The sequence below is a fragment of the Zeus faber genome (genome assembly GCF_960531495.2).
Source record: "Zeus faber genome assembly, chromosome: 4".
NCBI classification, from domain to species: domain Eukaryota; kingdom Metazoa; phylum Chordata; class Actinopteri; order Zeiformes; family Zeidae; genus Zeus; species Zeus faber.
In genome coordinates, this window is record NC_137191.1 from 32,272,311 (window position 1) to 32,294,296 (window position 21,986).

Sequence of the window (21,986 nt, forward strand, 5' to 3'; positions counted from 1 at the left end):
ACACACATGTATGTATTAAACTGTTGCTTTTTAACACCATCAACTTTTAATGATATTTCACTCGACATTCCTGATCATGATGTCTTCATTCAGGGTCCGCCGTCCATTTTCGAGTGTCCATGTTTGAATGTTCAAGTCCATTAGGCAGTTAGGATCTCTGGACACAGCCATCCTCTGACTGGTCCTGAAAGAAAGAATCACCAGCCAGTATCTTGCACAAACATCAAATACAGTATAATAATTTCACTTTTGCATTATACTTTAACATTATTCCAACATATGATTAACTTTTTCCTTTCCCCCCTTTGTCCATGTATTTCCCTTGTTAACAATAGTGTTGAGTAAATGATGGAATCAGATATTCAAAATGGGTATTTCTCTGCTAGTGTTAGCTCCTCCTTTATCACTATTTCCTCCTCATCTTCCCCGACGTCCTTACCACCCAAGAGTGGCATCTGAACACTTTCTCCCAGCATTACAACTCCTACCCATCTCAATATCATGGCCTTAGCAAAGGTCAACACCACCGTACAAAAACAAAACATCACACACAGTGATAAAAGAGCAGCTCCCATAACCTGAGCTACTATAGCTCCTAATGGTCCTAATTTGTCTTGCAGCCAGGCATTAGCTGACCACCCAGCTCCTTTTGATGGCCCAAACGCATCCCGTATTTGTTTTAACGCATCTATGATGTTAGTCATATTGTCAGAGCCATCAGGAATCAACGTATAACAGTCATCTCCGGTTAGATTTAAAGCCACGCAAAGGCCACCTTGTTTGGCCAAAATATAATCAAGAGCCATGTCGTGTTTCATCAACGTCAATCGATGACTCCTCTGTGCGTTTGACAAATAATCAAAACCTCTTATGGTCTCATTTGCAAACCCTTGTAGAGTATACGTGATATTATCAATATGATCAGCTAAGAATGTAACCCCGTACCATGGAAACAATCCTATAGCCCATTTTTCTCCTAAAGATATCCTCCAATGATAAGACTCCAAATTGTGAAATTGTGCCAACTCTCTTTTCTTCCTACTTTTGGCAGTCTTTGCAGAATCACCCTCATCTGTCTTTTGTCCCTTCTGAAGGACAAAAACATCATAAGGAAGTTTCAACTGTGCCATATAGCAACATCCAGTCCATCCATACGGCAGAAATAAGTATGCTTTATCTCCACATACCCACCAAATATCTTGAATGTTCCTATAGTCACATTACCCGGTAAAGTTTGATTCTTTACGCTCAATGTTTTACTGTGACGACTATTTGGCGCATGAAAGGTCACTCTATAAATTTCACCAGTTGTTCTTTTTATACTTTTTCCAAATTCCATCATGTAGATTTCACATTCTGATATCCCCATAAACATACCATCTCCTTCATGAGTGTCATTAGAACAAAAGCAGTCCATACCTTTTGCAGGTGCCACTTCCATCGCTTCAGGTGTTGCTGTTCTAATATCTTCATACTTATCAAGAAGATTTAAATATGGCAATTCTCTCAACCAGGAACACTTACGTTCAGGTCTAAATAGCTTAACCGACAGAGCCATCCATACATCATTGGCTGCTTGTTGTCTGAATAGCAGCCACGATAATGCATTACTTTGACATTCAGACGTCAAAGGTTCCGGTACTGTCTCTAGAATTGATGGCCATGTGCCCGGAGCTGGAACTTTCACTACACACGGACAATTGGAATTAGTAGTTATTCTAACGGAGTGAGTTATCTGTTGGAACCACAGATTTCTCTTAGCCCATGGGTCTGTTATTTGCATCGCCGAGGAATCAAACCCATATGCTTTCCACTGGGTTTCTCGCTTCTTTAAAGCATGAAGATGATCAGTCATGTCTTCTGATGTCCACAGTGGTCAATGATTTTCAAGAAAATCATTGACCACTTTTGTCATCGTCATCTGAGCTTTTTCTCCTGAATTACTATCAATCTCCTCAGCAATTGGCTCTCTAATTCCAGAGCTCTCCTTGCTATTATTTAACTTAATTTCCAACTTCGCCATAGTCTTCTGGGTTATATTTATCCACTTCTCAGATGATGGGGATGTAGCGACAGTTGTCAGTGTCTTATCTACAGACATTTTAGATACCAAAGAAGTCATCAGTGTTTTATAGGTGGTGGATCTCATCCTCACAACCTCTCTTGTATGATTACCGAGAGTTACAGAAATAGAAGTTGTCATCATCGTAGTAGTAACATCATTTTCTGCCAATGTTGGGGCTAGAGTGGTAACTGACAATGATACGTTAATACTACTAGTTATTCCCCGAGCTAAGGAAGTAGATGTCCTCGGTCCAACAGTCACCCTTGGTGTGACTAGTTGTTTTTGGGTTTCATTAGCAATCATGCTTACTTCTTTACTAACCAGACCTTTTACTACCAGCATTATCTTACGAGTTCTGTATCCCGCTTCCCAATAATTTTGTCTTGGGACGTATTTAAACTCTGGATCCAAATATGTGCATGTATATTCTCCTTGATCTTCCCATAGTACATTATGTACTACTAGTGAACAGTCATTTTTAACTTTAACCCCTCTCCTGTCATTCATCAACACAAACTTTCGTTGATTGCGAGGCACACTGCTAACCTCAGGTACTGCTAGCACTATGTCTTCACCGCGTGCATTTTTCCATTTGGGGGAGATATTTCCACCAGTATTCCATTTACTACATTTACATGGAAGGTTAGCTGTATTTCCTAATTTAGTTCTAATCACAGTATTCACTGAAATTGAAGTTGTTGGAATCATCTGAGGCACAGCAGTAGTTAACTGCAATTCCTCTGTAACATTGGTGAATTTCAAACCTAACAAGGCAGACGTCTGCTTTGTCTCTTCAGTTGGTGGGGGAGTTGATACTTCAGTTATTAATTTTCCTATTTCTTCAAAAACTGTGGGCTCTACAATTTTACTTTCATTCAAAACCACAAGAGTCACAATTTTATATCTGTAGTCAGGCTTTCTTTGCACTCCATCCTCTCTCACAATCACAAATTTAGGATCAAAATAAGAACACTTGTAGTCTCCTTGATCTTCAATCTGGGGTCTACGTAGATAAAGACTACAGTCATCCTTCATCTTCAGCCTTCTTCGATCATTTAGCAACACATACTTCTGTAGCGGTGACGTTCCCGACAAGTCAATTACCTTCCCATGGTTATCTTCCCACTGGACTTGAACTTCCCCTTTTTCATAATTTTCTTTGGTACACTGACATGGCAGCTGAACTGACTTTCCCAAAATCACTTCAACTCTAGTCCTCGTATCGTTTTGGTTTAACCCTTTTTCGAGATTGTCTTGGACTCCTGGGTCCAACTGGGTTGGTACAGTTTCCTGGAGAGGTGTCACAGCCCTCTGGAGTCTTTGACAATTCATTTTCTCTGGGATTAGACTCTGTTGTGTCTGGGACATGTTGTAAATCAATGTCCCTGAAGTGTCTTTCTTGCTCAGGGACTGACAATTCATCCCTGGGATCATCAAAAGTGTGCTCATCAACATTAAGCACACCCACATCATCGCCAATCCCTTCTTCTGGGTCTGGTCCTCATGAACCTCTGGTGTTTCAGCAGCTTCTGTTGGCTCTCTTGAGCTTTCAACATTTCTGCTCAGGGATCGTGGCGCCTCTTCGTTTGGCGCTCTAACACAATGCGATAAATGGTACCATGTAGGAGAACCTTCAACCTGAACCGCAGTTCCTGTACTGCGAACAACTTTGAATGGTCCTTCGCGGCGTTCGTTAAACCATTTCCTCCTAAACACTTTCACGAATACCTTGTCTCCAGGTTGCACCGCGTTCCTCTTTTGCTCATCAAGTCTCTCTAGCACCTCCTCTTGTTTTTGCCTGTCAGAGACATATGTGTGTATTTTCTTATGCAGTGTTGCCATGTAGTTAACATACACTCGCATTTCATCTTCTAAAAGGGCTAAGCTTGGACCCTTTCCACTTGTGCGCAAACATGGTGTTGGCATCCGTCTACCCGTGGCTAACTCATGGGGTGTCATGCGCAAATCACGGAGCCCACTTGAACGGCACACCATTAATGCCAACGGAAGCGCCTCTACCCAATTCAGACCTGTGTGCTGACAGATTTTAACAATGCTATTTTTCAGCACACCATTCATTTTTTCACCAACTCCTTGGCTTTGTGGATGATAAACAGCTCCTAAACGTTGTTTAATTCCCAATTTTTGCAGAATTAATTTTACTGTTCTATCCACGAACTCTTTCCCATTATCTGAGGATATCCGATCTGGAAGTCCCCACCTGCTTATGACCTCACAACACAAGAACTTGGCAACCGACTGAGCATCTTTACGCTTGGTTGGACATGCCTCAGGCCACCGTGAAAATCTATCCACGACGACTAGCATGTATCTTTTACCTCCTATTGGTCTTATCATGTCAACAAAATCCACAACCAACTCACGCATAGGACCTGTCGGAGTTGGAATGTGACCGGGTGGACTCAACACACCCCTCCGAACGTTATTTTTAAGACAGATTGTGCATCTGCCTATGACATAATCAATTTGCTCAAGCAAGTACGGTGCCCAAAAACCATACTCTTTCGTGATCTTTCTCCTTACCTCCCCCCTTGCAACATGGGCTAACCCATGTGCTTCCTGAATCATCAGACCTAGTAGGTCAGGGGGTGCTACCATCAGTCCTTCATGATTTCTCCACAGACCAGTAGAATCTTGTGTGGCCCCTCGGGCCAACCATAATTGTTTATCGATGGCTGACGCCGCCTCTTGCATCGCGATCACATCTCTGAGCGTGATTTTATCTTCCAAGTCCACTTCATGAGTGACCAGAAGAACCTTGCCTGCTTTGTTTGCTCCTGTAACTGCTTTAGCAGCCTCATCAGCCGCTTTGTTACCTTGTGTGACCCTTGACGTGTCCATTTTGTGTGCTGCACACTTAGCTACAGCTATTTCCTTTGGTTTCATCATTGCATGCAACAATTTCATTATTTGGGCATGATGCTGTATCGGAGAACCATCGGTTTTCTTAAATCCTCGATTTTTCCACACTGATCCAAATAAATGACACACATTATGTGCATATGCCGAATCTGTATATATTGTCACTCGCTTGCCTTCGGCCAATAGACAAGCTTCAGTCAGGCCCACAAGCTCAGCAAGCTGTGCAGAAGCAGGTTGTGGTATTACTTCTGCTTTCTCAACAACAAATTCAGTTCCCTGGGCTTTGACTACTGCATAACCAGCACTCAATGTGTCTCCTATTCGATAGCAGGACCCGTCAGTCCAATACTCCACATCTGACACATGAAGTGGGAAAGCTTGCAAGTCTGATCTGAGCTTTGCATATCTCTCTACTTCCTGAATACAATCATGTGGCTCTCCATTCCCTGGTGTTGGTAAATTATCAGCTGGATTTACCGTGGCGCACCTTACCTACTGTACTGTATGTAGCATACTGTACCGCATACTGTATCACTGTTCAGGGTTGTTCGTGATGCCGTATTGCTGCGCCGTACTGTTGTATACTGTGCTGTATTATCCCAAACACTACCTCACACTATTCACATTCACATGCCACTTTAATTCACATGCCACTTTAAATGCACATATCTGTATATACATAGCCATATTCCTTCTACCTATTCCATTTTATTTCAATTTATTTTTATTGTATTTTATTCTATATATTTTTTATCTTATTCTATAAGTATTCCACTTACTGTATTACGTTTTAGGAGTCAGTTAGTCGGTCTATTAGAAAGGAATTTTCTACTTTTTATTTTATTTTATTTTTGTACTTTTTCCTAGGACTTATTGTGTGCTATCACCGGGTGCGTTGCATTACATTTCACTGCATATATGTATGGAAGTATGTATATGTATGTGACAAATAAAAATCTTGAATCTTGAATCTTGAATCTTGAATCTTGAAACGCGATAGAGAAAAAACACTTATTACAGCCATCAATGAAAAGACATCAAAAACATACACCCTGCAAGAGATCATTAACATATTTAGAGACTTATAATAAGCTACATCACTTGTATACTGAATCTAATATATCAAACATTCACTCATTCCTTGATGATATTGACCTCCCTAAACTTTCGACAAAGCAGGCTACGACATTACATCAACCACTTACTCTAGAGGAACTCAGGAAAGCTCTCTTCTTCATGCCCAATAATAAATCACCTAGATCAGATGGCTACCAAGTGGAATTCTAGAAACAATTCTGGCCACCTATATCCCAATTATTCATCAGAATGTTTACAGAGATTAAGTCAACCTCCACCATGCCTCCGCACATGAATACAGCTCTCATTTCAGTTTTGCTCAAACCCAATAAGGACCCAACCCCTCATCTGCAGTAATAGACTCATAAGCCTTATTAGTTGCAATCTAAAGATTATTAGTAAAACACTTACCGACAGAATTGAAAAAGTAATTCCACTTGTAATTCACCCAGACCAAACAGGCTTTGTCAAAGGCAGACACTAATCCAGCAATATGCGTTGTTTATTCAGTCAGATCACCATATCTCAAATGAACAACTAAAATACTGTTATTGCTCCGTTAGATGCCAAAAAAGCATTTGACAGAGTTGATTGGACAAATCTCTTTTCAATCCTCAACAAATTTGGCTTTTGAAAGTCACTCAATCAATGGATTAGAATCCTCTACTTCTAACTCTCCATCTGCTTCTGTCATCACCAATGGTTACCCTTCACAGCTTTTCACTCTAGAACATGGCACAAGACAAGGATGTCCGCTCTTCCCTTTACTATTCACCATCTTTATTGAACCCCTCGCAGTGGCCATCCATCAAAACAGTAATATCGTAGGCATACAAACAGGAAACTCTGTTAACAAAATCAGTTTGAATGCAGACAACATCTTGTTGTACGTACGGAACCCAATATCTTCACTACCGAAGGTGTTCAATGTTATATCTAAATTCTCAGCTATCTCAGACTATTCAACAAATTTGACTTAAACAACAGTCATAGCATTAAGTGGGGGGACTGCAAAGCTGCAACCCAGAAACTTCCCTTAACCATCACAACGGGCAATATTAGATTCCTTGGTATTGATACCAATCTGTCAGATCTGTTTACCCTTAACTTTACTCCATTGCTCAAATCCATTAAAGAAGACCTAATTCGATGGAACAACCTACCCATCTCACTAATTGGAAGGATAGCAGCAGTAAAAATGTTAAACAGTTAAAGCAGTTAAACCAGCAACACTACAGAAAAACAAAGACTGTGGAGGCCAAGCAGCCCCAAACTTCAGATACTACTATTTAGTGAAACATCTTCAATTTATAAAAAAATGGTTACAACCAGAGCAACATTTGGGCCATGGATGGCCAGACATTGAACAAATAGAATGTCAGGAGTTATCATTATCTGATCTCCCATTCCTTCTTGAATCTATAAGGAAACATAATTGCTTTAAAAACCCATTCATCACAACAACTCTGTCAGCCTGGTGGAGATTCCTCAAACTCAGTGGTCACACTCTATCACCAAACAAATTCACATCAATCTGGCACAACCCAGATTTTATGGTTAAAAGCAAACCAGTAATCCTTTGGTCTTGGAAAAGACAAGGAATTACTCATCTGGAACACATATTTGAAAACAATTTGCGTTTATCATTCCCAACCTTAACCCAAAGGTATAATATCAGTGGCCATGGCTTCCTTCAATTCCTTTAACTACAGCAGTCTCTAAAAGTTAAAATCAAATTGACGAACAACATCCTACAACCACCTCCAGTGGTTGTAGGATGACCTCCAGGTCATTTAAAAACTCACTTTTCCAGAATATACAAACTTCTATTAAAAACAGTTGACACTTATTCTTTACCTACAATGGAATGGTAAAGAGACCTTGCTGTTTCCACCGATATCAATCAGAGATAACTACTTTCATGCCTTCTGGCTCTGCCCAACAGGCCTAGCATTCTAGACCAAGAAGCTATCAACCCTTCTGGGTCGCAGCATTTCACTCTTCCCGACTATTTGTCTCCTTGAGGACCTCTCCTCAGTTACACCACCACTTAAACACCACCAACCCATTTTGATTGCCTTAACAATTGCCAAGAAAATAAGATTACTCAATTGGAAAAACAGAGATAATCTCACCACATCCCAGTGGTTACATTTATTAATAGAATACATCTCAATGGAAAATCTATTGGCAATATCCAAAAACAATGAGGATTCTGGACGTTGCTCCTGGAGAGTACCTGCAGCTGGTGTCCGTGTGTTGGTTTGGGGTGTGGTTGCGTATTTGGGGTGTGGGGGGCAGCTGTCAGCCTTTGCTCCCACTGCGTGGCTTCTCTGCGGTGGGTGCCCGGGGTGCCGGGGGTGGTGGAGGGCCCACTTATCTGGCAGCCTGCTGGCATTGGCGGGGGGGGCTAACATCCAGGTGCCCCGCGCTGAGCACACACTGCTACATGGATGGGCACTCGGCACTTGTGGCCGGGTGGGGTGTCTGGTTGCCTGCGGTGGGGCGGGCCTCGCCCTCGCCCTTGCGCAGGTTGTGGGTGGTAATGGGGGTCCCGCCGGCTCGCCTGCAGGGCGGGCAGTTCAGGTGGGGTGTCGGTCTGTTGGTGTGGGGCCTGGATCCGGGCATGTGGTTCGTGCCTGGTCGGTGCCCCACTGCCGGAAAAGACGTCTCCCTCCCAAGACCCACACTGGTGGGTAGAGACTCCCACAGCCATTTATTTTTGTCGCATTTTGTGAAGTGTCGCCAAATAATGTGTGAACAATACATAATGTGAATCTGGTTACGTAAATACTGCATCTTAAACCATTCCCTTCGTTAGTTTGCTTTGGAGTTTAATACCAGCAATGGCCACTAGGCGGAGTTGGGCTGATGGTCGAGGAGATGGAAATAACGCTGCATCTTTAAGCCTTTTTGCACTATTATGCATTTTCCATTTACTGTTGCAAATGGCCCTATTTGCAGCCACATTTTATTTAAAGAAAAATGTTAAAATAGCTCAGTAATAAGTAAAGCATAGTTTTGACTACACGTTGACTACACAGTGTTTGACCTTGCTTTTTAATTCAACAGTTCCATCCGTTTGGAGGGTTGAATCTAATTCAACAGGCCTTGCTCTGTTTGGATCACTGGGGACTGAGACAGCCGTGGTTCACTACACAACGCAAAGTCAAGGGTTAGTGCAAATGGTTAGTCCTTGGGACGGGGTAAGGAGGGGAATTGAAGTTACAGGAACTGTTGTCCCTCCCAGTGTCAGGAACCTACAGCCATGTATTCTCTCCTTTCTAAAGAATGCAGATGGAAGTTGGACACTCTTGACCTTCCTCCCCCACTGCACCCCCTTAAGTGTAGATTATTTTATCACAGTGAATATTTGCCTGTTGCCTGTTCTGGGTTGTTGGGTGAGCCATTCCAGACAAATGTTCCAACATCGCCCATGACCCGGAAAAAAAATGCATGAAGCATTTGAACAGTCTCTTTGACCTGTTTTTTTTTTATCTTTTAATTTTTACACTGGTTTCCTCGATGACACATAATACTGAAATGAATGAAAGATCCGACAAGCAAGTCCCTCTTACAGTTGCATTTCTGGACGAGAATAAAGCGTTTTTTTTTTCTAATTCCTTGGAGAAAGCTGTGGCAGATCACCCTCAGTCTGCCCCCTGAAGAAGTCCAGATTGAATAGGTATTGCTCTATCAGGATGAGCAGAGGGAAACTAGCTCCGTACACTCTTTAGTTCAAGAATTGACTGTGAATGGAGGAAATGTGAAAGTATTGTTAGACAGTGGTAGCTTCATGTCATTGGTAGAGAAATGTTGCACATCACTGTTGGAGAACGGACTATCACCGCGGAAAATGAAGTCTAGTACGCGCTGCTTACACTGACTTGGATCTATTGCACTGGTCAGATTAAGGTCCGCGATATGATTTAGATCATCCGCCACTCACTTCTCGTAATCCATAACAACACGCAGATGAAAGTTTTCAGACAAGTAAAACCAAAGGATCCTGGTGTTGTTTACGGAAGTAACGTCACCATGACTTCTTCGGTGGTATACGTTGGTATACATCCCCTACATGAAGATGTCTCTGTGTGTGTGTAAAAGTAATATGACTTAAAGGTTGAACTCTATCAAAACGGTTTCACATTGTAACTTCACATCACATGAAATATGGAGGAATGATCTTCACCTGAACGGTCGCATTAAAGGAAATGATCGATCTGCGTTGTTCAGCGCTGTTCAGTGAACTGTGTTCCCCATGTAATCAATAATGGGACAATTTAACTCCACAACATTTTTCTACTATTTATAAATCAAATTTGGTTTTGAAAATATGTTGAGAGTTTAAAAAACCCCACAAAGGAACACAAATCTGAAAAAATCTAAGTTTTTTATTTTTTTCAACTTCTTTGGCTGCTACTAGCACATTGCCATGGATATCGTCACCCCACTGGAAAATAGGACAGTACATCCTTTTTTTTTGTGATTATGCCTATTTCCTGAAGCCTTCCAACTACACAATATCAAGACACTGAAAATAATTAATGCTCTTGGCCAACTGTTTGCCCGGGTAGGTATTCCAGAAGAGATCCTCATAGACCAAGGCACCAACTTCACGTCAGACCTTATGAAGCAGCTGCACAGGGAGCTTGGCACCAAGGGGATCTGAACCATACCTTACCATGCTCAAACAGACAGACTGGTCGAGCGATTCAACGCTAAAGCAAATGTTACGGAGATTTGTTTTGGATACTGGCCGAAATTGGGATGTACTGGATTCTCTCCATTTGAGCTCATCTATGGCTGGTCAGTACAAGGACCTGCTAGAGTCGGGAAAATCAAAAAAGCCAGCTCCTGTGGGTGTCCTGTCCTACCTACTGCAGATGGAGGATCAGCTGGAGAAGTACTGTGAGGAGGCCAAAGTGAACCTGGAGCAAGCTCAAAGGGACTAGAAGCAATGGTACAACAAGAGAGCTTGCCAAAGAGAGCTACAACCCAGACAAAATGTGCTGATTCTCCTTTCTTCCAGTACCAACAAGCTGCTTGCTAAGTGGCTGGGGCCCCACCAGGTGCTGAGGAAGATGGGGCCAGTGAACTATGAAGTGCTACATCTCGACAAGGGATAAACAAAACAGGTCTACCATCTCTTAATCTGCTGGAGTGGATAAGCGAGACACCCAACCGGCTGAGGTATACTTGTGTTGCAAGTAGAGGAAGAGTATAATGATACAGACATTGGCCTGCAGCAACTAGCAGAGCCAAAGACCCTCAGCTTGGCGCACCTTCTAGAACAGCAGCAAAAGATCTCTATCAGTGTGGGGAGCTGACGGGGAAAGTGTCCGAAACAACTGGCTATTCCAGGAGGGTCCAGGCCACCCTACCGGATTGCTGAGTCACTGGTGACTGGCCTTAAGTAGGAGGTCAAGACGATGCTGTAAAGGGAGGGGGGATGTACCCTCACACAGTGAGTGGTCCAATCCAATGGTTATTGTGAGTAAGAAAGTTGGCTCACCTCAACACTGTATTGATTTCAGGAAGGTAAATGCCAGATGATGATCTCATTGATATCATAGAAAGCTATCTGACAACACCAGACCTCAGTAAAGCTACTGGCAGATTCCATTGGACGAATTTCAAGTCATACAGGCATTCTGTACACTACTGGGACTCTTCCAGTTTACTCTAATTCCATTTGGTCTCTATTGAGTGCCTGCTACCTTCCAGAGACTGATGGACAATGTACCCCGAGGATGTGAGATATGTAGCTTATAGAGATACATAGAAGGAGTATGTGTATTACAATGTATAAAGGAAATATCTGTACATAATTACAGGGAAAAAAAAAGATTTCCCCTCCCCATAAGGACTAGGTTTACCTCCATTCAGGGTAGCAGGGAGGGAGCCTCCTGTATGTGCAGAGAAAGAATCCTTGTACATATTGTACATAGTGTAAATAGTTTGGTGGTGGTATTTTTTTTACATTTATGCCTGTGCTGGTCACCTGTTATTAGACTCAATTTAAGTTCTGTCTGGCTTTTAGTTACATTTTTGAGCAATTTCTTTATGTGCCTTTAGACAACCAATCCTCACTCAGGGTTGAGTGAGGCGAATCACAAGTCTTTGGGTCTGGCGTGAGCCCTATTTCAGCCTCCTTTAGCTGGGCTGTGCTTCCTACATTACCACCAGAATGAGAGATGTGTGATTGACTGGAAATCAGTCTCAACAAGCCAGTAAATCTTGACAATAAACAAGCAATCTTTTTTTCTTATTGTTTCGGGATAAATTTACTATGGTCTAATGATTTGTGATTCTCTTTTTCTATGAATACAATCTTCCCTGCACTGTTTCAATTATTGTTTGAGTGATAATTCAGTGTGAAAAATATTTTACTTGCATTGATTCAAATAAGTTTAAGGCTTATGCTTAGGCTTAGGCTTATATAATGTAGCGTATGATTTGATTCCGTGGGTTGTGGGCATTCTATGTATGATTCCCCATATTTGCTTCGCCTTTCTCTAGCTGCCAAAATCCAGAGCATGTTGCTCCCTGGCGATGCAAAAAGTGTTCGTGTCTCCGCGCAGCCCGTGGTGGAGCAGGAGGGGGGAAGAGATGAAGCTGATGCACAAATAAAAGAGCTAATAAAACTTCTGTGTGGCTCTATCCGTGTGGTTTTAGGTTTCATGCCCATGTCATGTCACTAAGAATAATTTAAGTTGTTTGAGGCAGAAATGGAATGCATTTCTTTTGATGTAAATAATAATACTAATAATAATTTTAACAAATCAATCAACTCAATATTGTTCTTTCCTCGCTATTTTATATAGCAAAGCTCTTTAGTATTGTAAATGTAATCCTGCCAATCCGGTCCTCAAATTGTCTCTCTCTCTCTCTCTCTCTTTTTCTATTTCTCTTTCTATTTTTCTTTTTCTTTTTCCCTCCAGCCTAAAATATGAATGGAGCATTTCTGATTGAGTAGTCTCACAAATCAGACTGTCTGATGAGAGTCTGTTGGGAGTGGCACTAAAATATGTGTAAACGGGGCGCTTCACTTTCTTTCGCTTCTTCTATGTTGAGAAATCATCTTACTGGGGGGCGGGGATCTGTTATAATGCATTTACATGGAATGAGTTTCTGCTGGAAACAACCTGACCAGGAAAACCACAACAATAACATGGTCATTGAACCGTGACATGGCTGACATCGATTGCCAGGGACTAAAAAATAACCTTTCAGAAAAGGACCGCTCGGATCCCAGATAACTCCTTGTCTAATTGCTAAAACAATCTCAGCCAGCACTGATAAATTCAACTTTTCCAGTAGCCGGTGGGAAGAAAAGCTAAAACATCCTATCCTGACACCAACGTTCTGAGACAAAGTTTCTGTAAAGGTTTCCAATCGCCAACATCGTGTAGACTGGCCACTGCAGAAACACTTGTAAAAATCCCATCTTGCCTCTGGCAAAGGAGTTTCTCTTCGGCATGATGTCCCCGCAACACTCCGGAAATGGGGCATGGTTAAAACCTAAGCCGGCCCCCTTTGAATCTCTGGTTTCCGGCGCAAACTCACAGGGGCTTTCCCCCCAGAAGTCCTTTTAGAAAAAGACTGCTGGGGTCCCAGATCACTGATTGGGTAACATGGTCTATAGAGACCATGTTACCCAATCAGTGATCTGGGACCCCAGCAGTCTTTTGAAACAAAATGACAAATATGAAACAAAAAAAACCCATTTCTATTTCTTTCATTATTTCTAGAAAATAAAGCAGATTTGAAGTTATCGTGTCATGCCATTCTAAAATAGCAAGCAGCATTGTTAATGATTAAAAAGAAAACACACTATTGAATAGGTAATCCTGAAGAATCTGGGGAAAGACAGCCTGGGTTGCTTCAGTACAAACTACCCGACCTTCCCCAGAAACAATTCAACATCTGAACAGTTTACCATCGATATGTTGTTTTGTCTTTTATAGCTTTTTAAAGCTGCCTATAATTACTTTTTGATGATAACATATTCACTTATAATTGCTAGTGGATTTGGCATCTGTGTAAATGAGCACACTGGATTGTACATTGAAATAAAATAATATATAATACCACCGACTGCAGCTTAAATACAATAATCCGGAACAGTTCATGTGAAACTGTGAATTATGATGATAGTAATTGCATTTCAACAGTGTTTACTCAAGACTCTTTCTGTCAAAATTTCATGACAGACCGTAACATATTTATAACACTTTGCAAAAAAGTATTTTTTAAAGGTTTTATTTTTAACGTAGAAACACTGTACATAAATTACTTTCTCTGAGACTAATATTGATGTACTGATAAGTGGATTGTTCAACATAAAAAAAAAAAAGAAAAAGCAAAAAAACGAAAACAGATTAATCCATTTAACATTTGTCAAATCTGCCCAACAATTGTCACTGAAAGAAAAAAATAACCAAAAAATGTATTTCAATCTCGGAATTATTCCTTCCCTTTGCCATTTAAAATGCGTCCAGATGCCGTTAACCTCCCTTGCGCGCACACACACACACACACACACACACACACACACACACACACACACACACACACACACACACACACACACACACACAAACACATACAAACACACTCACTCACACATACACACACAAACAGATCTTCTCTAAACAGAGTACCCAGAAGACCCACGCTCAATGAAGCGGAACCCCCCACTTTTTGAGCCATTACAGCTGCCGTACAGTCACTGGCTGTCCGTCATGAAGGGAAACAAGCAGAAAACTTGGAGAGGCAGCAGTTAAGTCACTACAAACAGCAACCCCCCCCCCCCCCCTCCCGCCCCCCCATCACTAAAGCTCTGTTACCATGACGACATGTTTCTACGGCAAACAAGACTACTACCTCTGACCGATCCAAAAAATTCTTACGAAGGCAAGGTTACATTTTTCGCGGAGGTAAACGACTTTTGACCTAAAAGCGAGACCGATGCGTTTTATTATTATTATTATTATTTATTTTATTTTTTTTAAAGAACAAAAATTGTTTTGTACATGACCGGTGAGCCCACTCGGTGTCGAGAAAAGAATACGTCCGTCAAAGAAAAAAAGGTATTGTTAAAACAGCCTTGGGTTTTTTTTTTACGCAGTCCGGCAAACGTCTTGTCCTGCTCTCTGGCACTTGGTCGAAAGGAAATGCAACTTCTTTGACCTGAATTCAGAAGAACTCGCAAGGGTGTGTTTCATGGACGGCGGTTGATTCCTCATCGAAACAGAATCCGAAAGGAATTTCAACATCAGCTATTTTTGTATGGCAGGAGAACAAAAGACAAAAAAAAATTAAAAAAAGCTCAGATGTTCAGATCGCAATCCGTTTCTGGTGCAGTTGCATTAATAGTGGTCGTATAGTGGTATAGGTTATCACATGTCAACTTTTTTTATTGTTTTTTTTGTTTCAATCCTCTCCTTTTGTCTGAAGCAATTTGAGGAAATTTTCATACGCACACACACACACACACACACACACACACACACACACACACACACACACACACACACACACACACACACACACACACACACACACACACACACACATATATATATATATAAATATATATATAAATGAACAAACAAAAACCTAACTAAAAATCCTGAAAGGTCCTTATTGTGGCTTTTTTTTTTCTTTTATTGTGTCCTGTCTCTCTCCAGCAGTCTACAGCAGTTACGTAGTTACGTTTTAATGGTTGGATTTGTGAAAAACACTAAATTGGACCATCAACCCCCCCCCCCGTATCAGAGGACTTATAGACCTACAGGGAGGGGGCGGTCAGAGGGTCCGGGGGCTGGCGGTACCCCTAATAAACAGAGGGGGACATTCAGCAGGAGGGGGTTAGGCTTTGTTCACATCCGACCGTCCTTACAGCTAGATGGCACAAGGTGCAGCGCTAGAGTGGGCTAGGCTGGGGTGGGGACAGGGACGCTTCTCAATCATTTTTTGGCAGCTCTACCCGTTTTTCAGCTGTTGACCTGCAAGTTGCCAAATGCTTTTAGAAGGTTGTTTTAGTAATGATTGTTAAACCGTCCATCCTTCTAGAAAATCCTACTTTTACATTCTTGGAATAAAAAAACAAATACCCAAACAAAACATAAAGCAACGCCAACGCTGGCAGTCCATTCGGTGGCCATTTTTATAGCCTCGAAACAGCCGTTTGGTTGAGTTTTAAGTCTTTTGGGTTGAGTGGGTTTGGGGGTTGGGATTGGGAGCTCGCTGGGCATTTCAGGGGCCTTGTTGTGTTACCTCCGCCCTATCTCGCTCTGCCGGAGGAACTGGATGTTGTTGGCGCTGTCGGCAAGCTCGGGGTACTGCTCCACAGACAGCACGTAGTAGCCGTCATAGCCCAGCACCTTCCCGCCACTCAGCAGTTGCCTCTTCTCCCCTTCCGTCCACGGCCGGGCACCCTCCTCGCCATCCCGCACCCGCTGCTGCTCGCGGGCCCACGCCCTGCCCAGCGCTCGCTGCCGTGCCTGCTCCAGGACCCGCGCCTTCTCCTCGTCCAGTGTCATGCCATAGCGCACGTGCAGTGCCAGTGCGCCGTGCTGCAGCTCCACGTCGGCAAAGCGGCGAGTGCGGCCATTAACCACGGTGGTGGACTGTGACACGGTGACGTTGACGCCATTCTCCAGTGCCCGGCGGCCTGAGGTGAGGCGCAATGCAGCCAGATCGCTCTCCGGGAGGCTGGTCTTGATGAAGTAGTGTGTGTCGCGGCCCTCCACTGTGAAGTGCAGCTCTTCCAGGTAGAAGGCGTTGTTCAGCACTGCCGCGGCCTTGATGCAGTCCTCGTTGGCCACGTTGAGGGCATGCGTAACCACGCGGCCCTGCGTCACTGCCAGCATCACGCCCTTGCCCACCAGCGACCTGGCGGCGGCGAACCAGAGCCATGGCTTGGCTCGCTCTGAGCGCCTCCGACCTAGCTGGATCTCTGGCATGCGCTCAAACGACAGGAAGGCGCCGGACTTGCGGGTCACTTCCTGTTGCACACCCGAAATGGACTAGCGGAGAGAGAGAGAGAGAGAGAGCATGACATTTCTACAATCTGTCGCAACCATGCCCAAAACCCTTCCTGTACGCCCCCATTATGACAAATTACAATAGGGATTACAGGACTAACACCAATTTAATAATACTAATTCACTTTTAATATTGATATGAATAATAATAACAATAATAATAACATTGAATAATAACAATAATGACAACAATAAAATAAAAGAGATCAGCAGACCTGACCATTTTTTAATTTTAATTTTACAAGAAATTATATATGTATACATATATATATATATATATATATATATATTATTATTTTTTTTTCTTGCAATGAGTGGGAAACAGAACATGTGTGGGAGAAGGAACACAACCCGGGAGAAAGGTCTTTGCTGTGCTCCGCCACACCCTTGCGCAAATTTACCACTAATGAGATGATATGTCCAGCCACACAAGAAAAAAAACAGACCCCTACAAAACAAGGTTGTCATTTGCTTTACCCCCCCCACCCCACACACACACACACAGACAGAAATAATTGTCAGAGGACGTTTTGTTTTGTTCACTAAAGAAACCAACTCAGACATTATGCTCAACGCAAAGATGTGAGCATTTCTGTGTGTATATACAGTATATAGATAAACTTGAAAAGTACCATTTAAGAAAGGTGCTTTAAAAATTGAAGCGCTAAAAGCAGTATACTACTGTATATAGATATCTATACATCTATATATATTTATAGATATCTATATGTATATGCATTAAGGCAAAAAAATCCCACCAGATTGGGCGTAGGGATATGGTGTATGGATACGTACGGGCAGGTCATCCCACAATTGGCTCTTCTTCATCTCCAGCGAGGGCTGCGTCAAGTCGAACTTGGGGATGGGGAATCCTGGAATAGCATTGTGAAGGTGGAACCCGAAGGTGACCAACCAGATGTTGACATCTAGAAAGACGGAGGCAACCATGTCAAATCTGGCTGGTGATATGGCGTTTTAAACAAGGAATTAAGGGATTCCTTCAGGTTGGCATACCCAGTGAATTCGTGTGTGAGAAAATTCTGTAACAATTTTATTTAAAATTACTTGCATTTTTTTTAACTTAAAGTTACAGCTGGACTAATTTTTGCAATGCAGTTAGCCACGGCCACCTAAAAATCAGACATTGTCCTTGAACAAGCACGCGAAAAATGTAAACACAGTGTATAACTAAGAGATGGTTCCGCACCGTTGCACTTTCCTTCAGCTGTCTGTCTTTTAGAAAAAGACAGTGTGTTTTTATTTTATACTGTTAAAGCTAGAGTGTGCATCTTGCACAAGCACGGTACTTCACCATCCTAAACTGCTGTAAAACTAAAACTGACTGACTTGCCGACTGGCAGTCAGTGAGACTATGTTTACCCTGCGTGACGACACCGGTTGATGAAAAAAATATATAATTTTTTACGTGCAAACTTAAAACACCTACATTTTTCCTGTATTTTTGCCCTTGTCACCTGTAAAAAAGTTTATTTTTGTTTCAAACTATTTTCTCCATAAGCCCAAAATTACAAATTCATAAAAAAAATGTAACCTGATAGTTGCTATTTTTGAGTGAGTGTGATTATGATTTGACATCCTTTTTTCCCCCATTGTTTCATATGTTCACGTTCTGTTTTTTCTCCATTTTTATTCATATTTCCTGTAAAGCACATTCAATCTGAGATAAAGTTTGCCTTGCTTTATCTAAACAATCATCACCATTGTCATGCAGCGCTGTTGTTTCTCCTGTTACAATTATTTGTTAATCGTAGAGGTCGTACCTGTGACATACTCCTTCACCTGGTGGACCTTGCTGACTGGGTTGTTGTTACGAAACATGTACAGGTTGAAGGGCTGCGGCTCTTTGCCCACCCGAGTCCACGTGCCAATGTCTGGGGTGGTCCACCTGTACAGCAACAAGCGCTCCGGTTAGAGTTGTGGATGATCAGTACTTCACAGACTTGATCATGTAAGGACATCCTCATTATTTGCTGTCCACCACAAAGTTAACCCCCGGTCAATTTTAGAAACACTTATTTTACTTGAGAGTATTTCTAAATAAATGAATGTGGCATAGCTTGCAGAGTTTTTTCTGTCAGACAACTCGACACGCCACGCGATTCCACACCCTTATGGGCCGGCCTATTCAAGCAGCCAATCCCTCCTGCCCTACCTGCTTTGCTTCCTGCTTTACTACATTCTTACTTGCTGCATTGCTGCACTCCCTCCACCTCCCCTGCATTCACCTGTTGGCCTCTTCTCTTCTATCAAGTGGCTAGATTAAAGCTCATCACTCAATGTAAACAATGTAAATAAATAAAGATTTTATTTTTTATAAATCAAAGCTGTCTTGTCATGTGTTTTTATATCAAATGTATGTATTCTCAGTCATTTATTTGTCTCTTGTTGTTGTGACTTCCAAAATGCTTCCAAAATCTCTTCTTCCTCTATGTGGTTTGAACACAAACACGAATAAGCGAGAATTTACTGAATGTAGCTCGGAGTAACTATTTGTCTCGATACATTCTCACTGCTACTCAAGTGGTAAATTGGAACTACTTTTACTTCAGTATCATATTTGAGCAGCTCTCCCCAACTCTGTTGGAATGTATTTTCATTTTCAAGATAAGATGGGTTGAATACAGAGGATGTGGCACCACAGGAATGTTTTTTTCATCCACCAAAAAAAATCTTGAATAGACCCAGCAGTGTGTGAAGGAGCATTGCCATGGCACTGAAGCCGACGACCATTTTTACCTCACAACGAGAGGGGAAAAAAAAGTTGAATCAAAACCTCTTTATAAAAAATGCACGACTTGATTTTCGAATGTGAGGCACATGTTCCTGTTAAACAATACCTCACTGAGAAATAATTTTTTGATGAGAATTTTGTATATCTCCGCAGAACTGAGCTGCTCCTTAAGCAGTGTGACAAGCTGTGTAGAGCCCAATCTCACACTCTGCTGTAACTTCACCTGCTCCCCCACATCGCCGAATGAATAGCTGCAGGATGACACACTAGGACATGAGTTAAAGGTCAAATAAATTAAAATCATGAAATGCTCATTCAATCAGATTTGATTGTAAGGATGCACGAATGTCCATACATCTGTTTTTCTGACCTGAATTTGTTGAAGGCATGTTTAAGTAGACATGGTTTCTTACTTAAAATGTCTTATTCTTTATGCAAAATCAATTAGACGAGTGTCAAGAATCATATTAACATCAAAATGATTCAGGAGGCCCTAATAGGCTATTGATTATAACTATCTTAATGAAACTTGTTCAAAGTGATAAATTATGATATATGGATGATTTAAGAGGGTGCAGTCACTTTGTCGGCTCTTTTTCTCAAGGTTTCCCTTGAAGTGTGGCCTTTTACTAAAGGTTTGCCTATATTGCACTGCTGCCTCACAGCAAGAAGGTCGTGGGTTCGATTCCCGCCTGGGGCCCTGTTGGCACCGTGCTCCGGCGGGTTATCTCCTAAATAGGAGCCTTTCTGTGTGGAGTTTGCATGTTCTCCCCGTGCTCACATGGGGTTTCCTCCACCTACCATCAGTAAGGACCCCCACCAAAAACATGCACCCATCATCGTTTGACCAGCGATGGACACTCGTTACCGGGCGGGTCGACGAATGCTTCCCACTGCTCCTGGCTGCCCCCCCGGAGGAAGGACAAGCCAGGATGGGTCAAATGCAGAGGCCTCATTTCACCGGCCACCATCCAAAGCATGTGCATGTGTGTGTGTGTATGCATGTGTTATGGTGTGGTGCTTGACAATTAAAGATTCTGCTTCTTCTTCTTCTTCTTCATTTAAGCACAGTGAGAAGCTGCAGCAGAGCACTTAGTTACTCAGTTGTAAAGTGTTCAGCAACGTTGTCCTATGAACAGTTATAAACGATGGAAACCAACATTTCAAGAAGGCCTGGGTTGAAAAGTAGAGAGAAGTCCTTTAATAATATACGTGCTATAAACACTTGTATTACATTGTACATACTATCAATACAGTATAATAAATTATCAATATTTGTAGTTTATACCCTATAGACCCATAACAGTAATTTATCCTGTGCATAGTGTCATATTTTGTTTATTTTTCTATATCTGTTTTGTATTTTCATTATTTCATTATTCTCAATTTCAGACAGTTTTAAATGCTAATCGTCTTCAGCAAATGCACCAAAACTCACCATTTCCTAGTATGTAAATGTACCTGGCGGAGTAAACCGGTTCTGATTCCAGTGAAGTGACTAAAATCAACAAGTTTAAATCAGTATGCGATTTTGTTAAGCAAAGTGCAATCTCCAGTAAAATGACGGATGTGTGGATGTGTGAATGATGAACTAAATCACTGCAGGATGGGCATCAGCGTGAGGTGAAGTGAACTGGGTTACCTCCCAGCGGGAATGTCGTAATCCCGGTCTCCAAAATGCAGCAGCCGGGTCAGTGGGTCGTACAGGCCTCCATGGAAACCGATCACCAGCACAAAGTCTGGGTTTGAATCAAAGTACACTTCACCATAAGCGGTGTATTGCACCTGCACACACACACACACACACACACACACACACACACACACACACACACACACACACACACACGATTATGCATGTGACAATGGAAAAATCTGAATTATCTTCGCCATTATTAACATACATATACATACATTATTATCTGAAAGATACTTATAATCAAATCAAAATAGTGTTAAAACAAACCTCAAATGTATTTTAAAGTAAAAGATGTGTGTTATAATATTATATATATCGATATTTTTGCCATTCCTGTAACGAGCCGTAACAAAATATAATACAGATTATACGCAGAAGTAAAGGATGGATGTTTGTGAAGTTTCTTATATATCGATACAGACTTTCATATAAAGACTTTGTGTGAGTGTACGTATG

General features: G+C 41.9%; 1 protein-coding gene across 1 annotated transcript in view; it reads right to left on the reverse strand.

Moving 5' to 3' along the window:
• Window positions 1-14,926: 14,926 nt before the first annotated feature.
• The window catches only part of LOC307228932 (teneurin-3), a gene marked incomplete at its 5' end in the record, with an annotated part of 375,882 nt that continues 368,822 nt past the window's right edge, over window positions 14,927-21,986 (reverse strand). Inside the window, 4 exons of the mRNA XM_079998784.1 lie at window positions 14,927-17,061; window positions 17,875-18,005; window positions 18,861-18,985; window positions 21,474-21,616. Coding sequence (XP_079854910.1) covers window positions 16,306-17,061; window positions 17,875-18,005; window positions 18,861-18,985; window positions 21,474-21,616 — 1,155 coding nt within the window. The 3' untranslated portion in view covers window positions 14,927-16,305. The remainder of the gene's footprint in view (window positions 17,062-17,874; window positions 18,006-18,860; window positions 18,986-21,473; window positions 21,617-21,986) is intronic.